This window comes from Phascolarctos cinereus, unplaced genomic scaffold (genome assembly GCF_003287225.1).
Source record: "Phascolarctos cinereus isolate Bilbo 61053 unplaced genomic scaffold, phaCin_HiC Scaffold_726;HRSCAF=1367, whole genome shotgun sequence".
Lineage (NCBI taxonomy): Eukaryota > Metazoa > Chordata > Mammalia > Diprotodontia > Phascolarctidae > Phascolarctos > Phascolarctos cinereus.
In genome coordinates, this window is record NW_027556098.1 from 405,335,075 (window position 1) to 405,357,347 (window position 22,273).

The window sequence follows — 22,273 nt, forward strand, 5'->3', positions numbered from 1 at the left end:
CCAATTTTCTACCTTCCTTCTAATCTTAGTTGCGTTGGCCTTGTTTGTGCAAAAACTTTTCAATTTAACGTAATCAAAGTTATCCATTTTGCTTTTCGTAATGTTCCCTCTCTCCTGTTTGGTCATGAACTCTTCTGTTCTCCATAAATCTGATAGGTAAACTATTCCTTGCTCTCCCAGTTTGCTTACAGTATCCCAGTTGAGGTATTTAAAACCCTAAAAGATGATGCTGGTAAAGTGCTGCACTCAGTGTGCCAGCAAATCTGGAAAACTCAACAGTGGCCACTGGATCAGAAGAGATCACTTTACATGCCATTCCTAAAGAAGGGCAATGCCAAGGAATGTTCCAGTTATCAGACAGTTGTGCTCATTTCACACACCAGCGAGGTCATGCTTAAGGTTCTGCAAGCTGGGCTTCAGCAACATGTGAACCGAGAGTTACCAGAAGAGCAGGCTAGTTTTTTCAAAGAGGCAGAGGAACTAGAGACCAAATTGCCAACATTCACTGGACTGTGGAGAAAGCAGGGGAGCTCCAGAAAAACCTCTACTTCTGCTTCATTGACCACACTAAAGCCTTTGACTGTGTGGATCACAACAAAATGTTGCAAGGCCTCGAAGAGCTGGGAGGACCAGGCCATCTTACTTGTCTCCTGAGGAAACTGCATGTGGGCCAAAAAAGCAATAGTTAGAACCAAACATGGAACAACTGATTGGTTTAGGAGTCAAAAAAGAGTACCACAAGGCAGTATATTGTCACCTTATTTAACTTATAGGCAGAGTACATCCTGGGAAATGCCAAGCTGGATGAATGAAAAGCTGGAATGATAGTGGCTGGGAGAGTTATCAGCAATCTCAGATATGTACTCTAATGACAGAAAGTGAAGAATTAAGAAGCCTCTTGATGAGGGTAAAAGAATAGAGTGTAAAAGCTGGCCTGAAACTTAACATAGGAAATAAAAAACAAAACCAAAACCCAAGATCTTGGCAATTGGTTCCATCACTTTATGGGGGGAGGGGGATGGAAGCAGTGTCAGATTTTATGTTCTTGGGCTCAAAGATTACTGCAGACGGCGATTGCAACTATGAGATTAAATGATGTCTGGTCCTTGGAAGGAATGGTGTGGGAAATCTGGACAACATACTAAAAAGCAGAGCTGTCACCTTGCTGGCAAAGTTCAGTCGAGTCAGAGCTGTGGTTTTTCCAGTAGCGATGTAGAGCTATGAGAGTTGGACCACAAGGAAAGCTGAGCACCGCACAGTCGATGCTTTTGTGGGGCTGGAGAAGATGTTGGAGAGGCCCTTGGATAGCAAGGAGATCAAATCAGTCAATGTTTAAAGAAATTAATTCAGGATATTCACCAGAAGATCAGATTCTGAAGCTGAATCTTTAATACTTTGGCCACATAATAAGAAGACAGGACTCATTGAAAAAACTGTGTTATGGGGAAGGGTTGAAGGCCAAAGGAAAAGGGGACGGCAGAGGAGGAGATGGATAGATAGCGTCATGGAGACGGCGGACATGACCTTGAACAGACTTGAGGAGATGGTGGAAGATAGAAGGGCCTGGTATGCTAAGATCCACGGGGTCACAAAGAGGCAGATGTGGCTCAGCAGCAGCAGCCAGCTTCGTTTCTGCCCAGTGGCTTTCCAGTGTTCCTAGAAGTTTTGTAAATCCAAAGGAGTGTGATTATTACTTTGCCGAGATCTGTAAAGTATTCTGTTGGAGGTTTGGTACAGTATAGAATCTATCAATTAATTTTGTAGTATCGTCATGTTTATTATTATATTGAGGCTGGTGAACGAGTATCCCTTTGAGTGTTTTTAAGTTTTTCTTTAGTTTTTAAAGAATTTTATAATTTTATTGATGTGTCTGCCTTGGTTAAATTGACTCCAAGATAACTTATGCACTTTCTAGTCTCTTGAGTGGGATTTTCCTTTCTATTATTGTTCCCTGGGTTTTATTGTTGTTATATAGAAATGCTGTTTATTTGTGGGTTTAATTTGTATCTGCCTTCTTGATTGGGTATTTCCTCATCTAGCTGGTTCAGTGGATAGAGAGCTAGTCCTGGAGTGAGGAAGGCCTGAGTTCTGATTTAGCTTCAGATACCTATTCACTTTGTGAACCTCCCCGAGACGTTTAAGCTCAGTTTCCTCATCTGTAAAAGGGAGATAATAACAGTACGTTCCTCCCAGGGTTGTTGTGAGGCTCAAACGAGATCGTATTTGTAAAGCACTTAACAAATATATATATATACACATATACATATACACACACACATATATATATATATATATATATGTTTATATATATATACAATATAAATGCTTGCTGTTGCTAGCTATTGCCATTGTATTAGCTGTTTGCTGCATCTCTGTGCCACCAACAAATAGGATTAATTTTGTCTGCTTTTGTCTGCTGTTTATTTTTATCTCTTGTCTAATTACTCTCCTTAGGATTCCTAGAACATGTCAAATAGCTTTACTCCTCTAGTTACTGGGAAGGCATCTCTGCTTTCCCCAGTGTCAGCTTTCCATTTTGGACATATATTATCATTTTTTTATAAAAAGGTTCATCTATGCTTATACTTTGAAGAGTTTTTTTTTTAAATTATAAATGAATGTTTTATTTTTAAAAGCTTTTTTGTGTTTTTAATATGATTACATGGCAGTATGTCTCCATTTTTTATATGCTCAGTTATATTACTTGTTTTTCTAATGTTGAGCCATTTTTGCATGCTTAATATCAATTCAGTTTGGCTATAGTAAATAATTTAAAAACACATTACTGTATATTATGATGTACAGCTGTGAAAGGCTTAGCTATTTAATCAATATAGTGATCTCAGACAAGTTTCAAGGGACTCATGATGAAAAATGCTATCCAAGTTCAGAGAGAAAACTGATGAGCTTTGAGTGTAGATTGAAGCGTACTTTTTTTCACTTTATTTTTCTTCTTTTTTTTTTTTTTGCAGTGTGGCTGATATGGAAGTATGTTTTGCATGACTTCACATGCATAATTGATATTATATTGTGTTCCTTCTCAATGGATGGGTAGTCGCTGAAGGGAAGGAGAAAATTTGGAACTCAAAATTTTAAAATATGAATGTTGAGATATATTATTATAGTCTTTTTGCTAGGATTTTATTTAAAATTTTTATATCCATATGCTTTAGTGACATTGGTCTATAATTCTCTTCCTTTCTTTGAGCCTTCCCTGGTTTAAGTGTTAGGATTTAATCTCCTAACAGGAGCTTGATAGAATATTTTCTTTCTCAGGTTTTTGAGAATAACTTGTGTAGCATAGGTATTAATTGTTTTCCTTGCAAATCCATCTGGACCACTGTTTTGTTTTTTTTTCCTTTGATATATCCTTTACTGTTTGTTTAATTTTATTTTCTGAAACTTTTAAGTTCTCTATTTGATATTCTGTTCATTTATTTTTGTAAACAATACTCTACCTCTTTTAAATTCTCATTTTTGCTAGCACATAAATGTCTGTAGTAAGTCCTGTGCCCTGTGCATTGCCATCTGTCTTGTTGTGACACCCCAAGGACCACTGGGGCTTGCCATCTGCCCTATAGCTGAATGAACTTTCCTCTGTATTGTCTCTTGTGATCATGTTCATTCATTGAGAGCAGAGACTGTCTCACTTTTCTTTTTGTATCCCAAGCACTTAATACAATGCTTGGCACATACTAAGCTCTTAATAAATGCTTTTTCATTCATTCTGATAAATACTTTATTTTCTGTTGTGGTTTTCATCTTTTTTTTTTTTAATTTTTGGTAACTGGATTTTCCTCCTTTTGTGAGCAGGTTAACTGTTTTATTAATTTTTATTAGCCTTTTCAAAGAACCAAGTTTTTTATTTTAATTATCTTTATATAGTGTATATATTTTTTAAAATTTTTCTTCTAATTCTCCAGATTTCCTCTTTTTTGCATATCTTGGGTTTATTTTTTTTCATTTTTTTACTTTTAAAATTGCATACTTAGTTCATTAAAACTCTTATTTTGTTTATGTATGTCTTCAGAGGGAGAATTTTTCCTCTAAGAACTGCTTTTGATACATCCTAGAAATTTTGGTGTTTTTTTGTTTTTTAATGTTTATGTGTGCCATTTGCTTTTTAAGTTGTAATTGCTTCTTAATGAACTTCTCCCTGCGTGAAATCCTCCCTCGTATACCAAGAAAAACAGTTGCACAGAACCAGCCAACATCACCTCTAATGTGGCAGCATTGGCAGCGTCTTCCATTCCTGTGATCCCCAAAAGAAGGGGAGAGTTTTGCCATTGCCAGTAGCCCAGATTGGCTCTTGCACTAAATCTGAATCCAGATGTATTTTAGAGTTATTTCCCTTTATCTTCTAGGAAGAGTCATGCCTATTTACCTGCTCATACTTTCTTGACCAGACGTTCTTTCTTTCTCTGAACTCTTTTTTTTATTAATTTATTTTGATTTATCAACAATCACTTCCATAAGCTTTTGAGTTTTAAGTTTTTCTCCTTCTCACTCCCCCCTCCCTCCCCAAGAGAGCACACAATCTGATATAGGCTATATATACACATTCCTATTAAATATTTTCACATTAGTGATGTTGTAAGTAAGAATTAGAACCAATAGGACGAACCACAAGAAGGAGAAAACAAAACAGAAGAAAAAATATAGCAAATAGTATGCTTCGATCTGCATTCTAACTCCATAGTTCTTTCTCTGGATGTGGATAGCATTTTCCATCACGAAACTTTTGGAGATGTCTTAGATCCTTGCATTGCTGATAAGGGCTAAGTCTGTCAACGTTAGTCATCGCACAATGTGGCTTTTACTGTGTATAGTGTTCTCCTGATTCTGCTCACTTCACTCAGCATCAGTCCATATAAGTCTTTCCAGGTTTTCTGAAGTCTCCTGCTCATCATTTCTTTTTTTTTTTAAATTAATTTATTTTGATTTATCAGCAATCACTTCCAAATGCTTTTGAGTTTAAAATTTTTCTCCTCCTTCTTCCCCACCACCCTCCCCAAGATGGCACACAATCTGATATAGGCTATACATATACATTCCTATTAAACATATTTTCACATTAGTGATGTTGTAAGTAAGAATTAGAACCAATAGGACAAACCACTAGAAAGAGGAAACAAAACTCAACAGAAGAGAAAAAAAATAGCAAATAGTATGCTTCAATCTGCATTCACATTCCATAGTTCTTTCTTTGGATGTGGATAGCATTTTCTATCATGAGGCCTTTGGAGATGTCTTAGATCCTTGTATTGCTGGGAAGCAGCACAACTGCTTATCATTTCTTATAGCACAATAGCATTCTATTACATTCATATACCACAACTTGTTCAGCCATTCCCCAACTGATGGGCATCCTCTCAATTTCTAATTCTTTGCCACCACAAAAAGAGCTACTATAAATATTTTTGTACACGTGGGTCCTTTTCCTATTTGTATGATCTCTTTGGGATACAGACCTAGAAGTGCTATTGCTGGGTCAAAGGGTATACAAACTTTTATAGCCCTTTGGGCACAGTTTGAAATTGCTGTCCAGAATGGTTGGATCATCTCACAACTCTACCAACAATGCATTAGTGTTCCATGAATTCCTCTTTTCTATTCTTTGTTATCTTTTGTGGCACAATGTGGACCCTCTCTACATTGACCTCACTGGGCAGAGGCTATGAAAAACTCACTGCCATGATTTCAGATTGTTTTTCAGAGAAATTCTGAATCATTCCAGAGCGCCAGGAACAGTGGATTGAGGTGTTCCTCTTCCTCCAGCTTCTCTACCCTGCACCGCTTCCCTCTTTTGTCATCACTGCCAGTTTGTTGGGGATTAAGTAAAACGGCAGAGTTGTTTCATTTTCTGTTTTTCTTATGAACAGTTTGGAACATTTTTTCATATGTGTGTTAATTTCTTTTGAAAAGTATTCCTATCTTTAAAAAGTTTATATCTTAGCAAACTTTAATTAGAAGTGTTCATTGGTTTTTCCACACACAGCCTGGCAGCTTCTCCTCTTATTCTGGTTACATTGATTTTGTCTGTACAAAATCTTTAAAATTTTACGTAATGTAAATAGTCTGATTTGTCTTTTGTGGTGTCTTCTGTTTTTCGGTTGTTATGAAGGCTTCCTCTAACCATACTGCCTTTTACTTTGGGTTCATTCTATTCCGTCGTATTTTCTGGGGTGGTGTGCCTATAGAGAGGTTGCGCTGAGCTATGAACTACTGGGGAAGGGAGAAGCCAGCGTGGTTTCTTATTCATCTGCTTTTCTCTACCACATCACACACATACCACACCCCGCTTTACCTGAAAGTAAAATTAGGCTCAAGAAAAGTATTTTTGAGGTCTTCGTTCAGAGAGAAAATCAACTAGTTAAGTATTTGGGAAGGCTTCCCCCATAACCACAGTGAGTATAGGACAGGAGTAATTGGGGATTTTCCTGTCTTTTGCATAGAACTGTAGTATCAAGAGCTTAACAGCTGTATCAGAGGAGCATAACAATGTATTATTAAATATTCTAATGTGTTTGATATATTCTTTTAGGCCGTGTGTCTTGGGACGAATATAAAGTGAAGTTTTTGGCAAGCAAGGGTCACAATGAAAAAGAGGTTGCAGAAAAGATAAAGAACAATGAGGAGCTGAAGATTGATGAAGAAAGTAAGTCCACAAGAGCCTTGTAGCCCCCAGGTTTTTGGGGCTCGCATTGCTTCCTTCTTGGGCTAGCTGGGTATTGGGCCATCAGAACCAGGATGGTGGGAGGTCTGTTGGTGCAGTCCTGGTGGAGCATTTGCTTTGACTTGAAAAGGGGAGAGATGTGCTGTGGGGGTGGAAGTAACTTGCAGATGTACAGGGCTGGGTGATGGGTAACTAACTTCCAGATGTTCAGGGCTGGGGTCATGGGTAACTAAACTGCCAGATGTGCAGGGCTGGGGGGTGGGGAGGTAATTAACTGCCAGATGTGCAGGGCTGGGGGTAGGGTGCTTTACATCCAAGAGCAGGCAGAGGAGTTGAATTCTAGACACATTAGTAAGAAGAATGGTTTTTGAGCTTGATCTGTCTTTACTAGTCTTTTACTTTACTAGTCTACAAGCTAAAGAATATTAAAACTAAAGCCTCATTCATTAAATTCTCTGACCCTTCTCCCTGCCAGATGGTTTCTTATTGTTTTCCTGAAGCTCTCTGAGGAGGTACTGTAGTCTTGGGTGGTCTAGGGTTGTGTCTTATGTCTTGAAAGTTAAGTATTCTTCCTGATGTCCAGCTGAATCTCTTCTGAATGTCTCCGGTATCTAGGACAGGATAGAGAACTTACCAGATGAGTTAAACCCCAATGCCACAGTCAGCTCCTGGTGATTATGTAGAGACACATGGTTCTCATACATAAATGTACAAGATATGAGTAATAGGCAGGGTGTCTTGGAGGTATTAACCTGAGGGGGCAAGTTGCAAACATGGCTGTGGAAAGAAGGATGCTGATTCGATTAGGGAAGTAGAGAAACGTCGCATATTAAGAAGATGTATTTGTGTGAGGAGTCTGGGGGCTCCAGTGGGGGACAAGGTGGAATATGGTCAGGAATATTTGGCTGAGGATCAGTGGGGGAAGAAATTGAAGTGTAGCTGTCTTGGTAATATACTACAGGCTAGCAAGACAGAAGGAGGACATTGATGATGAGTTTGAAAAGTTCACCAGCCTGGCAGAGACTTCTCCTGCAAATATCTCTGGCGATCTCCTGGCACTCTCTCTGGCAAAAGCCAAGCAGTTGATAAATGTGAACTTAACAGTAGCTGCTGGGCTGGGGCCTGACGTTTACATTGTGCTCCAAGGGTTTTTTTTTTGTTTGTTTGTTTTTTTGGTGAGGCAGTTGGGGTTAAGTGACTTGCCCAAAGTCACATCGCTAGCTAGTGAGTGTTATGTGTCTGAGGCTGGATTTGAACTCAGGTCCTCCGGAATCCAGGGGCTGGTGCTCTATCCACTGTGCCAGCTAGCTGCCCCGTGCTTCAAGTTTTGTAAGACATTTTACATATGTTATCACAACAGTATTGATTTCATTCTTCAAAAGATGGTAGAATTATCCAGGGCCACTGCTATTCTGGGCCTCATGCTGGCTTGTAAGAAGTATCTTGCTGCTGAAGTGGAAATGAGGATGACTTTGGGGTTAATGAGTGACTTCTTCATCTTATATATCATCTCATGATGAAGAAATATAGGAAAGCTGGACACAGTCTGACATCCCCTTATATGTAAGTATTTCTAAAGGGAATGTTGATCACAGAGAGCCTTCTTGAAGAAGAGGTCCTGTAGGACTGACTGATCTCCTTTTTGGCCTGGCTTACTTAAGCTGGTCGGCCAGCATGATGGAGGGTCTGCTTAGATTTCAGCAAAGTATTGGACAGAGTCGCTCATGTTCTCCGTATAGACAAGCTAGTGTGGGCTGGAGACCCCAAAGTAATCATTAACAGATCCATGTCATCTTGTGGGGAAGTCTTCGATGGAATGTCACAGGAATCTTTCTTTGGCCCTGGGCCATTTAAAAATTGAACCATTAGGGATGAAGAGGGAGGAAGACAGTTCAGAACTTGAAATGTAACAAAAAATTAAATTAAAAAAAAAGTTGAATCATTAACTTGAAAGAAAGCCTGGCTGGCATATCTTTTCAATATAAAGAGGACCCTAAGCTGGGAAGGGTTGTCAATATTAATGTGCCACTCGCCAAAGATCTCGGTGGGCTGGAATAAGGGATTAAATCTCACAGAGTGAAATTTAATAGGAATAAATGTGAAGTTTTGTTGTTGGGTTCAGAAGATGACTTCACAAACACAGAGGAGGGGGCATATCTAGACAGTGGTGCATGTGGAAAACTTCTAGGGTTTTAATGGACTCAGGGTGGGTCACAGTGTGACGTGGCAGCCCAAAGTAGATGGGACCTGTGCCTGCCTTCAGAGGAATGGGAGGGTCTCTGCCCGAGGACTAGCAGGGGGCCAGGCTTGCTGTCCTCTGCCCTGCTCAGACCACATGGACGTGTCCAGTTGGGGCACCACTGTTTATGAAAGAATGGCCAGAGGGGAGGATGACCAGGATGGTGACCTGGAGACCTTGGAAAAGAGATTTGTTAGGGGAGGGGAAGGTGGGGCAGACAGGATGGATGGACACGAGAGCCCTGGGGTCTTTGATTAGCTGACCTCAGGGATATGTGGCAGCAATCAGTAGATGTTACAGAGAGGCAGGTTCAGGCCCCTTGCAGAGCTGTGCCCTAGATGTGGTGGGCTCCCCCACCCTCACCGGGGGGCTTGAGGAATTTTGTAGAAGGGATCCTTATACAGCTCCTACTTGGACCTGATGGCCCCTAGGGTCCCTTCCAACGCAGGTTCTGTGTTCCTTTGATCTATGTGGGATTAGTCATTTGAAAATTGGTTGTTTTTTTTACCCCTTATTCATCAAAAAGCCACCAAAATGCAAATCTGACTTCAGCTCCTCTGCAGTACAGGTATTTTCCCTTAGTCTTAGGACCATGTGTATAATTTTCCTTTACAGAAATGCTGAGTAGGCCACAATAACGTATTGGGCTCACATCTGCGTTTTGTCTAGCGCTCATCTTTGTACAAGGCCCTGTGCCTAGCACTGGGGCTGTATGGAGATTACCAAGCCTTTTGCACACATTCTCTCGTTTGAACCTCTCAGTAGTCTTGTGCGAGGGCTTCTGTTGGTGAGAAGGACCCTGAAGCTCATGGCTCTGACAGCTAGTAAGTGATGTGCATCTGGGGCTTCCTGACACTGCCCCTAACACTGCGTTCACTCTGCCCTGGTGCCTGGACCCTCACTGAGATGGACTGAGTGAGATTCGGGAGTGTATGCTTTTCTGGGGAGCTAGGACAAGGGTACAGATACATAGGAGAGTAGAACAAGGGGGTGGGAAGGGGGGATTCAGGATAGAGGGCCCAAGACAGCCCTTTGAGTCACGGGGCTTGGGGCAGCGTGGCCCACCAGCCAGGCCTCAGGTGCGGTGTGTTGATTTGCATCCCGAAACTTGACTCTTCCAAATCTCGTTTTCATGATATTTATCCCTGTCTGGTCTCTTCTAGTACAGCAAGAAATGACATTCTGCAATGTACTTTTCATGGAAATTCTTGTAGTCTGTTCTTTTGTGCATGAAAATAACCTGTAGTAAGAAGAGAATTGGCCTTTTGTTTCTCTGTCAAGTTTTCGGTTGTATATGACTCAGTGTTGGTAGTATAGTTTCCACTTAATGAAAAAGACAAGAGAAACAAGAATCTTGTCTCCATAATCAGAGGAAGGGGCTGTGGTGTTATCAGGGTCTCTGATGTTATCTGCAAAGAAAGGACTGTCTCCGAGCTGGCTAACAGCTCCAGCAGTAATAACCAAGTTATTGGTGACTCGCATGAGGGCTGGCCAACGTCCTTACTGGGAGAGGGATATGTACACACACAGAGTCTGTTCACAGACAGTCACTCTGTCCCTATAGCCCCTTCCTCTTATTAGATTAGACGGTTCCTCCCAGAACCTGCTTTTTCAGGAAAGAGCCCAGGCCAGCCCTGTCTTCGTGGGCTGCACTCCCACGTGTCCACTGTCTAGACTTTGTCCTCCAGGCCCTTCCTCCTCCAGGCTCTTTTTCTAGGTTCTCTTCCCTTTTTAGAATGGAAGCTCCTGGAGGGCAGGCAGGGACTGATTTTCTTTCTGCTCGTATTTGTATTCTCATCACTTAGTGTTATACCTGGCATGTGGTGAGCATTAAATAAACACTTGTCAACTCGTGTGAGAGGGCAGCAGCAAAAGCGCTGTGGTGGTGGGTCACCTCGAGAGGTGTGGTGCCGAGGCATGAGGGGGTGCTTGTCTGCTGTGCCCTGTCATCAGGCCTCATCTGCAGTGTCGTGTTCTCTTATGGGCGGCAGGGATGTTCCTATAACTGGGGAGTGCCCAAGAGGGGCAGCCAGGAGGGCAGAGGTGCTTGAGCCTGTGCCCAGTGAGGTCAGGTAAAAGAATGAGGTCTGCTTTGCCTCTTGGAAGTCTGTCATGTGGAGGATCGATCAGACTTTAAACCATGTAGTATCCCGCATCCCCAAAGACTGACCAACTCTCCCGTCATCAGTGCCGGTATCAGGGGCAGCTGCATCTGGAAAGTCACAGACCCTCTGCTGGGCTTCAGCCCCCGGATGGTCTGAGTAACTCCTCCCTGGCGGGGCTTGCTGTTACACTGAGTCGTATTTTATTCCTTCGCGTATCACTCAGGCCTTGTTACTTCTTGAGGGCATCAGCAGGCTGTCCGAGGTTTCGGGGTTGGAATGCATGGTCCTACCCTTTGGGTTTGTTTCTGGTAGTCTCTGAAGCCTGTCTTTCTAACAGTGCCATCTTTCTGGTTCCACTTATTAGTGGCAGTGAACTAGACCAGCAGTTCTGAAGTATTTTGGTTTCAAGACCCCTTTATACTCTCAAAAATAATCGAGGATACCAAAGAGCTTTCATAAAATGGGGGTTTATTTGCTGTTGATGATGGCTGTATTAGAGCTTGAAACAATAAACCTGCATGTGAAGTGTATGAAGAAATCATATAGATATGTAGTTTGAAAAAAAGAGATGTAGGCAGATAATATCATAGGATATTATGAAAATAGATTTGACCTCTTGGACCCCCTGAAAAGGTCTCGGGGCCTTGAGGGTCCTCGGACCACTCTGAGAACAGCTGCACTAGACGCCGGCATTCTGGCTAGGCTCCCGTCCGGCAGCAGCTGTTGTTTGTAGTTGGGACCTTGCCACCAAGAGCTTGGTAAGTGTTTGTCTCTCCTGAATTGACTGATGCCAGGGGTGTGGGGCAGGTGAGACTGTAAAGCAGAGCAGGCATCCTCTTGCTTGTGCTGTCTTGGGATGCTGGCGTGCATATTTCTCCAAACACTGAAGCAATCGTGTTGTCTTCCTGTCCGGGTCAGAGTTGCAAAGCCTTTTCCTTGAGATCATTGACATCTTTGTCAGTCTCTCTCACCCTCTCAGGAGGTGCGTGCCGGCCTCTGACCTTTTGTTTGGCAAAAGCGTGTGCGACCAAGGCATGACGTTCATCTTGTCTAGTCCTTGAATGGTCTGTCTGCAGTTGCCGAAGTAGTCTTAGAAAGACCGTCTGCCCACTGGTGCACACAGCAGTGTTCCCTAGCCTTCAGGCGGCTCTGAGTGATGTCTGTCTGTCGCTCTGTAGCTGTGGGGAAGGACCTCCTCTCCTCTTGCACATCACTTATGCCTTTATTAAGTGCCTTCTTCATGCCAGGCATTGTGCTAGGTGATGAAGGCGCAGAGACAAAAACAAACAGCCCTTTTCCTCATGGAGCTTGTCCTGGTGCTGAGGAGGAAATCATAAGGCTGTCTCAGAAGGCCTGGAGTCAGGGTCGGGGCAGAGAAGGAGACTAGAGAATGTGGATTGATTGTCAAATAGATCTTGTGACCTGGGGGGGCCCACCTTGGGCTAAGAAAGGCATGTAACTTTCCTTCAGTGCACCCTAATTTTTGACTCAGTGTATTAGCACCACTGTGGCAGACCACCCCCATTTCCCTAGTTTTCATAATAATAAAATCCAGTTTCAGGTGATTACATCCTTTATTCTGCACAGTAAAAGGTGTCTTTGTAGGAGAGGACAAGTCAACACTTCCATTTTTTCCCCATGTAAATGGCTTTGTCACATGGGATTATGTTGGAATGGTCATGATGACTTTTTAAAATTCCAATTTGGTGATCTTTTCTTTTTAAAACATATGTAATCAGAACTCCCCAGAAACATCCCCCTTCAGCTGTGGAAAATTAGGGTGTTGCATGTGTGGCACCTGTGATTATCTGTGCTAATGAGACATGTCCTTTTTTTCAGCCCTGGAAGTTCTCGATAACCTCAAGGATCGCTGGTATCAGGCCGACAACCCTCCAGCCGACCTGCTACTGAATGAGGAGGAGTTCCTGTCCTTCTTGCATCCAGAACACAGCAGGGGCATGCTCAAGTTCATGGTCAAGGAAATCGTGCGGGACTTGGGTATGTGCTTCACCCTCACCTAGCGTGGGTCAGGGCGACGAGAGCCCAGGGGCTCTTGGGTAGAGAGGAGACAGAGCTGGCGTGTGGAGACTGGTGAGAGGGCCTTAAGAGAGCGAGAACAGAAAGGCACGAGAGCCCATTTTGTTGGTTTTTACTGATATAACTTCTGTTTCTACGTCCCAGTCCAGTCTTGTATTTGCCTTCTGCGTTTACCTTGTAACCTCCAAGCCCATTGTGATAAAGAAGTCCAGGGCTGGCAGGAAAGGCCCCTGGCTCTACGGAGCAGGACGGTCTGGACGACAGATGCCGTGCAGGCTTGTTTTCAGCTGGGTTGTCGTCTCTCATCTTCCTGGTGCAGTAACTTCACAGCGTATCAGTTTGTACAGGTGTATCTCTGAGCTCTGAATCTGGACTTAACTTGGCTTGTATAGCTCATGCATCAGACATGTGGAGAAACAGATTTCAGCATGCTTCACCCAGAGCATTAGCCATGGAATAGGTGGCTTTATAACCTAGTGGTGAGTTCCCTGACACCAGAAGTATTTAAGGAACAGATGACTGACTCTCTTACAGCTTTGGATAGAAAGTTAAACTAGATCTATCTATGAAACCATTTTTAACTTTCAGCTTTTATTATTTTGGTATCCCTTGTAGAAAAGTTTCCCTGAAGTTTAAAAAAATTTTTTTTTACCTGTGTTTTTGTGGTAGAATTTATTAACAATGTAAATTTTGTGGTTTACTTTAGGGGAAAAAAAAGTTGTTTTTTATAATTCACTCTCAAGGGGAAACTGACTGCTGGTTCTCTCCTCTCCCTTCCTTAATCTTATACCTTTGAAAATAAGTTTTCTCTTACGTTTGTTTTTTGTGCTCTTTCCGATTCTGATAGTTTCTTCCTTTGGTTTATTTTTTCATTCCTAACCCATAAAAGCTAGGCCCACTCTAATTATATGACTTTTTTTTTCCTGGACATTTTAACACAATGATGTAAAACCTGGTTTTGGAAATCCACGTGATCTTAGGGATTTTCCCTTCCTGGGCAGCTGTTCGGGAATCTTTCCAGGGCTCTGCCTTACTCTCTGTCTTCCTTACTCGACTTCTTATTAGGGAACAATTACTATACTATATAGTATCTATATATCCAATATAGATCTATATTTAATATATAGATATGTTTTATATATATCTGATATGTACTAGGTACTGTCTGTATCTAATCATACGTAAGTATGCATATATATGTATATAGAATTATGTGCTGTTCTGTGTGAAAGAGGAGTGTGTGACCTCTCTTGTGAGATTTCTTGTGTTTTACCACCAGTGAAACACTGCTTCTGCTGAAGGGCACCTTCTTATCTCTGCCTTGTGCTTTGCAGTGCTGAAGAATGAATCTGTGGAGAAACTATTTTCTTCGTTAAAGTAGAGATAGCTTTGCTTTCTTTCATGGCACGAAAGCTGTTCTTTTCTTTAAGCTATATATCTGTCTGTATCTAATTTTATTTGATTTTAACTGATGGCAGAGAGTCATTTGGAATTTTACTTGCAAGCCCCTCGAGGGCTAGACTAGTGTCTTACCCAAGTATGTATCCCACAAAGACCCAGAACAGTGCCTTGAGCACACAGTAGGTCCATTTAGGGAAGAGGAGAGCCCTGTGGGCGTGAGCGGTTAGCACAGGCTTCCCAGGAAGAAAAGACCCCAGTGCTGGCCCTTTCAGAAGGGATACAGGTGGCTGGAGAATGGGAGGGCATGCCTAGCCACGCTGTGGAGGTGAGAATGCCAGACAGAACTTGGAGGGTCCCGAGTCGGCTGCCCTGGAGCGGGAGATTCCTGTAAACTAGTGGCAGGAGATGAGGTTCAGGCAAAGAAGACTGAGGCCCCTGAGTAGAGAACAGAATTTTTACGCCTGGCCAAGGATCTCGGACTTGTCCTCTGGGCAGCAGAACGACTCTTCCCTTCATTAAGCATTTATGAGTGCCTGGGTGCCAGGCATTTATTTTGTAAAAATCTGGCTGTGGGCCCATGCAGGCATCATGTTTGATGAGCTCACTGAGAACGTGAAGAGAAGAGGGCCCAGAGCAGAGCTGGGGGAGGAGGATCCAGGAGGATAGGCTGAGAAGGAGCGGTCAGATGGGGAGGGTGGGAGGGGCAGGGCCATTGAAAGGGCAGGAGAGAAGCGGACAACAGGCCAGGAGTCCAGTAGCGTCCAGTTCTGCAGAGAGTCAGCAAGAAAGAGAATGGAGCCTGGGCTTGCGCTGCTGCCTCTGATGGGACTTGCTGTGTGACCTTGGGCAAAGCTGTGAGCCTCTCTAAGCCTCAGTTTTCTCCTCTGCAGTAGATGGCTTTGGGCTCTGAATCTGAGATCTGATGATCAGTGACTTGGTGTCCTCTGGGTCCCTTTTTGGCTCTAAAGTTACACTACTGTGATCTGGCGGATCACTGGTTGGTCCACGCGCTCGTCAGGCGCACTGGGGGGAGATGCAGAGAACTTACTTGGGGTGGGCAGGGAGGGCCCAGGACGTGCCCAAGTGACTCCGTCACCAGGCGGGAGGGGTGATGCCCTCTGGGGTTCGCTGGGCATGCCTGTATCTGTCGTGGGCACCCTCAGCTTTCTTCCCTGAGGATGTCTGTTCTTGATGACTTTAATTCGGTGGCACCTCACATAGTGTCTGTGCTTCAAGGTACCTCAGCTACCACAGACTAGTGAGATATGTGGAATTTGTGGTCTGGTTTGTTCCAGGAGAAAACGAGCCTAGGAGCTAGATTGATGTTTCCGCAGATTTAGACGGCCTTTTGTGTGCTTAGGGCTGAGTTGTCTCTGCTGCTCTGCTTTCATGCTCCTTCTTTCTTCAAACCTCTTTTCCAGACCAGGACGGTGATAAGAAGCTGGTTTTGTCTGAGTTCATTTCCCTGCCTGTGGGGACGGTTGAAAACCAGCAGGCCCAAGACATTGATGACGACTGGGTGAAAGACAGAAAGAAGGAATTTGAAGAAGTAATTGATGCTAACCACGATGGAATTGTCACCATGGAGGAACTAGAGGTGAGGTCTGAGGGGCGGGCCCTGCCTTCATTAGACTGTGATCAGGCTGGACTAGCCTGGCAGTTTGGGGGCTTTCTGCCATTTCAGGTCAGCCAACCTCTGCTGGGGAACCTGGGTGAATCCCATCTCTGACAGAGGAGAGGGGCTGGTGGGGATCCTCTGTTCATGGCGCCCGGAGGGCCGAAGGCTGTGACTCACCTCCAGCCTCCTCGGGGTCAGAGACGGGGTCCCATTGATCTGTGTCCCTTCCTTCCTGGTGCTGAGCCTAGTCTAGAGTACTTGTGGAATCAAATCTTGTTGGAAGGACAAAAAATAATTTCTTTTCAATCTCTACCATTCTTCCCCCAAAACCTGTTTGTGGCTCTCCAGAAAAAATGAGTGGCCACCAGTTTCATCCAACTTTCTGCAGGCCCTACTCTCAGACTGAACGTTTGGGCTTTTAGCGCTGGTTTGATGTGGCGCCCCTTGGGTCACAGTGTTGAAAGGGTAGCTTAGGCCAGGGACAGGAGGGGGCCCTGCTCTCCACTCCAGGAACAGACAGTCCTTCTGGTCCTCATATAGAACAGCTCAGTGATGGCAGGGTCCATACACCCCTCTTACCACTCTGTAAAGCGTCACACTCTGTAACAGGAACTGTTCCTTTGTGGGGAGGCCTTGTCATTCCTATCTCGATTATCCAGTCTGCCCACCTTCATGCCTCTGACCTGAAAATCCAAGGATTAGTTCTTAAACTAGGCTTTGGGCATTCATAGGTTTTAAGTAGGAGGCCAGTCAGTGTTTGAGAACCATCCCCCATAGTGGATGATGTCGTTAAGTTCCGAGGTGGTCAGTGAGGACCCTCCCTCTGCCAGCCCTGGAGAGGCCAAGTGTCTTGTGCCGGGTCCCACGGCTGGGCTGTGGCAGAGGTGAGGATTGAACCTGGGGCTTCCTGACTCCACGGTTATCTCTCTCTAGTTTGCCACCCTGCCTCACTGAAGTGTGTCACACTTTTGGAGATGTATGTTATTTGTGGAGAAAGGGGAGAGGGAAAGGTGGGGAGAGACAGAGGAGGAGAAGGAGGGAGGTGGAGAGAGAGAGAAGGGGAAGGGGGAGCAGAGAGGAGGAGAGAAGACACTGTTTACGATTCATGAGAGGTTTTCAAGGACGCCTGGTTCAGTGCTGTGGCTCTGGTACCTCTCCGCACCAGCATCTGGTTCTCCCCCTGGCTCTCGGGAACCCCCTCAAATTTATTCCTAGAGGAAAGTCACAAGGCACCTCATTGCCCGCAGCTCTGAGTAATGAAGTTCTGGCCAGCATTTAGACTTCTGTAGAAACAAGAAAAGTTACTCCAGTAATCAGGTCTGTCTCTCTGGCTGCTGAACAGTCTTTCTCATTCTTAGAACCTTTTCCTTTTGCCTCCCTCACAGTGGGGGTGGTGTCTGCCCTTCACAAGAAGGAGCTTAGGCGGTGAGAGGAGGGGCTGGCAGTGCCTCATAGAAGGTGCGGTGGGTGTTTCTGGGCTCTGGGGGCCGGGGGCTGTCCGCCCGGGCCCGGCGGGCAGGGTCCAGGAGAGCTCGGCAGGTGCCGTGACCTTGGGCACATCATTTCTTCATTCCCTGATGTTTCGAGACTGATTTTACAGATGACTCTGATCACGGTCTCTTCCAGCTCTCAGATCTTTGGTTCTGTCCTTTAAGAGAACTGCTAAGAGTCGTCTTAACTCATGGGCTGTGTGGGAAGCAGGGTCTGCTTTATTACTCTGGGTGGAGAGGTGCTTCAGGAGGGTTTATGACATTGAGTTGGCAGGGCCAGGCTGAGTAGTTCAGTTACAAGGAAGAGCTCCCCTGGCCGCAGAGAATTAGCTGATGTTGCCTGAAATAGATGAGTAAGAAAGGTCTGGGGTCTCAGTCTCCTGACGCCCGGCCTCCGGTGTTTGGGCCTCGGGCATCAATTTCTTTCTGGCCTTTGCCCCTTCGGCCTTCTGTGCTGTAGCAAGAAAGGTGGGAAATGGAGGAGAAGTGTTGGATGGTCTGAAGCCTCGGCTGTGTGGCAGGGCAGCAGAGATGTGTGAGCCCTCGCTCCCTGGGCGTTGCGTCAAGGCTACTGATCGTCAGCGCTGCTCACAGCCAGGGAGTCCTGGTCAGTGGGCATTTCAGAAGACCTGGGCGCAGGGAGGTGCATCATGCAGACACCATGTCCCCGAAAGGACAGAGGAAGCATGGGACAGGCCTAGAGCTTGTCAGGCGGCTCCCTCCTAAGTATCAGGGAGATGGGATTGATACAAAACGAAGGAATTTGGGGTGGGTGGGAGGCTGGCCCTAGCAGCTGGGGGGGGTCAGGGTAGGCTTCATGGAGGAGGTAGCCCCTGAGGTAAACTCTGAAGGAGACTAAGAGGCAGAGGGGAAGGCATTCTAGGCATGGGGTACAGCCTGGGCAAAGGTGTGGAGAAAGGAGATGTCAGATGGAGATATTTGGGGAACGTGACAAGAGTGCCCGTTCGGCAAACAAGTATGAATTTGACTGTAGAGTAAATAAGGAGCCACTGCTGGTTTTTTTGAGCAGGAGAGTGAGATGTGCTTTAGGAAAATCATTTTGGCAGCTTGCAGAAGGTGGGCGGGGAGTCACGTTGGCCATGGAGGGCTCTGCTGGGAGCTTCCTGAAGAGCCAGCCCTGCAGGCCTGTCGTCCTTCACGACCAGGGAACAGAGAAGGCGTTCAGCCTGGGGATGGGGCTCCTGGGGCAGGGCAGAAGGCCTGCCAAGCCAGGGCCCTCTGCGCCCACGGTTTCCCATGGAAAGAGAAGCGGCCAAGGGTGACCTTTCAGAGGGTTCCCTCTGGAGGAGGGGCGCCGGGCTTCTGGGCCCTGCCGTGACTGAGCCTCCTGCTGAAAGGCCGCTTCAGAGGTGGTGCAAGCTTTTCGGGCCCTGTGCACTGTCTGCGCTGTGGTTCAATGTTTTGGTCAGGAAATTAATTTAAATAAAGGTTTTTGGTGGCCTTTTCTTTTTTTTTGGTGGCAGCTCTTTGCTTGTGAATGCAGGATATGAAGTACCCACGTGGTAGGACTCTGAGAAAGAAGTGGAATAATGAAGGAGATGTTGCTCTCAGGGCCCCAGATTAGTAAGAGGATGATCCGTCAGATCTGATGGCGTCGTTGCAGCTTACAGAGGGCACCCCCTGCTTTGCTGCAGTGGGTCACTGCCGTGGCAGCCTGTGGAGACTCAGGTGCCCAGTGGTCAAAACGGTCCTTCCTCTGGGAGCTCCCCAGCCCGCTGCTCCCGGCTGGCAGCTCTGCGGAGGGCCCCGATGACAGCAGGGGCCTCCGAGGAAACAAGGGTAGAAAAGGACTGTCTCACGTAACTCTGTTTGGGAGACTGGGAAAGGCTGTATGTAAATCAGTCGTTTGTGAGTAAAAAGGCGTTTGGGGTTAGTGCATCTGGGAGCTGGAGCAGGGGGGGGGGTGTCTTGTCTCTGCCCCCACCCCCAGGCCCTCTGACGGCTCCTCTCTCACAGGAGTACATGGACCCCATGAACGAGTACAACGCTCTCAATGAAGCCAAGCAGATGATCGCAGTGGCCGACGAGAACCAGAACCATCACCTCGAGATGGAGGAGATCCTGAAGTATGGGGAGTACTTCACAGGAAGCAAGCTGATGGACTATGCCCGGAACGTACACGAAGAGTTCTGAGCTGCTCCCTCCTGTGGCGCCTTCTCGCTGTCCCACCCCTGCTCCTGCCCCACCAAGAGAGGACAGAATCTCCTGCTGCTGTTTGTGTCGTGTGCGTGTGTGCGTGCGTGTGCAAGTGCGTGTGTGCACGCACTCACCTGTTCTGAAGCAGAGAGCCTTCCATCCACCCAGAACTCTGAACGTTGGCTTCCGTCATCCTGCAGCCCGTCCCAGATTGGCAGCGCAGTGGCCGCTGACCATCATCTTCTCAACCAGACCCCTCCTTTGACTCGTGACACACACCTGTGAAGTAGCTGAGTGGGATTGGGGATGGGGGTGGGGGCTTCTCCATGGCTTAGAGCAGAGCGGACTGTGGCCCTCTCAAGGAAGAAGCTGGCTCAGGGGCCTAGTGCTCGACCAGCAGGAAGGAGGAGGCCAGAGATGGGCGTTTCCAGCTCCACGTAAGTGACCCACGTTGGTCCACCAGGTGCTTGCGGGGCACCCCCTGGGGTGGGTGTAGGGCCTGGCTTGGGGCACCCCAGGCTTAGCCCTGAGGCCGTGGGAAAGGGACCTCTGTTCATGTTTACTGTGGTGGCCTTGAAATGAATTGATCCTTGGAATTCATCCAGGGGAAAGGATCTTAATTTGACAGGAGCAGCATGATTTCCACCCTTCTCTGATTTCTGGAGTAATCCTCCGGGCATGCTTGGGTGTGGCCAAGCCAGAGAGTGCTGAGGGGATGGGCTTTTCCTCCTTGTCCCTGATGATGAAGCTGTCCCCCTCAGGTCGCTTTGACAGGCTTCCATTTGTACTGGGCCTCCCCTGCCCTTCCCGCTACATGATTTTGTCCCAGTGGCATTTCTGTTTTTCAGATTTATTAAAAATTGCCTCCAGAAGCTTGGCTTGTTGTGTTTATGGGAAGGACACAGGGGTAGTGGGTCTGGGAATGACTGGTCCGAGGTCACACACAGAAGCAGAGAGTGCCTAAGGTGGGCCTGGAAGTGAGGTCCTGTGGGCCTCGAATCTTGTCCTCTCTCCATTGTATCCCCCTGGCTGTCACCCCAGACCCCATAAATATGTACTGTTCAAATAGCAGAAAAATGTCAGAGACACACACACACACACACACACCACACACACACACACACACACACACACACCCCACCCCCCTTTGGTCATCACCACATCCTTGCCTCCAGTGCCCCCTCCATGAACATGGAAAACTCTGAGGAGTATCTTTGACGTGACGGTGAGCGTGTTTGCCAAAGGAGGCGATGAGTCATCGTTTTGGAACCATGCATGGTTTCTGTTGGGAGGCTGGTTCTGTCTCTAGGGTGGGAATGGGTCGAGGCCCCCTGCCCTTGTAGTAATCCCCCCTTCATTATGCACCGCCCAGAGCGTGTCACTGAAGAGCAGGAAATATATTTATCGTCTGGGAATTATGGATGGAGCAGATTATGTCTGGGAAATAGAAGCTGCTGCCTGGCTTGCTGTACTGTGGCCTCCTCCCCAGCCCTGCTAAAGGCCAGTCAGCCGGTGTGTGTTAAGTACTTACAATGTGTCAGGCCCTGGGCCCCAGCAGGAGGGGATTCAGAGGCGAGCCTGCTTTGCCTGGCGGGCACTCCTCCTCTCCTGTGTCATTGTTATCCGCATTTCCTGTCAGTCCTCCCTGGAGGGTCCTGGCCATCTCCTAGCGAGTTGGTCTGGAGTTGGTCTGGAGTGTGCCCCTCGGGTCTGTCCGGTCTCCTCAGCCCGTGATTGGTTTTTTCCATTACTTCCTATCCTCAATCGCATCTTGACTGCCGCCTCTCACTGATGATATGTTGCAGCCTGCTTGCTCACCCCTGGCATCCATCTGGGTGCCGAGTCATCACCTAGGACATCAACCTGGGCGGGACCGGCCCTGGAGAGGTGGGCTTTTGTGTTAGGGAGCACATGGCGATCCCTGAAAGGATTTTAATCAACATGTGTATGTGCCTAGGCAGCACGCCTGTCTGGGTGTGTGCTGTGTGTATAATTAGGGAACGCTCACGTCACGCACAGGTTTCGTTTGGATCATTAGCCATGGTGGACCGGGATGGTGTGTTCTGATGGCCGCAGGCAGTCGGTGAGACTGGACTCCACCTAGGACAGAGAGGCAGGGGCCGGTTCATCATCGGATAGAAATCCCATTCGTCCATGCTGCTACCGCAGGACCCCTCTTCCCTTGACAATTTTCCATAGCCCCCAACCTCTTAATTAAATCGAGACAGTCGACTTCAGGAAGCTCCTGGCATCCACCCATTGCTGAGATTGGTACCCAGTGGTCCAGTTTATAGAAAAGCATCGTGATACAAAGGGTGGTGTGCTTGGTGTGGAATCAAATGGGTCAAATCCTGGCCGCCGTTAGGCGTGTGGGCAAGTCGCAGGCCAGTGGAGGCCATCTAGGGAGTGTCCGCAACATGAGCCCCTGCCCACGGTATCTCATGCTAATTTACCTTCTTGAGCCTCAGTTTCCTGTAGCTGTGTAGATAAGTCGCACGATAGTGCCTCCCTCACAGGATTACCGTGAGAATGCCCTGAGAGAGACATTAC

The 22,273-nt window shown here is 46.3% G+C and overlaps 1 protein-coding gene across 5 annotated transcripts in view; it reads left to right on the top strand.

The window, feature by feature from the left end:
• SDF4 (stromal cell derived factor 4) overlaps nt 1-20,595 on the top strand; it is a 55,646-nt gene extending 35,051 nt beyond the window's left edge. For all 5 annotated transcript variants that reach the window (XM_020976531.2, XM_020976539.2, XM_078145779.1 and 2 more), the window contains 4 exons: nt 6,545-6,658; nt 12,860-13,018; nt 15,880-16,055; nt 19,544-20,595. In XM_020976531.2, coding sequence (XP_020832190.1) covers nt 6,545-6,658; nt 12,860-13,018; nt 15,880-16,055; nt 19,544-19,720 — 626 coding nt within the window. In that variant the 3' untranslated portion in view covers nt 19,721-20,595. The remainder of the gene's footprint in view (nt 1-6,544; nt 6,659-12,859; nt 13,019-15,879; nt 16,056-19,543) is intronic.
• Nucleotides 20,596-22,273: the final 1,678 nt, after the last annotated feature.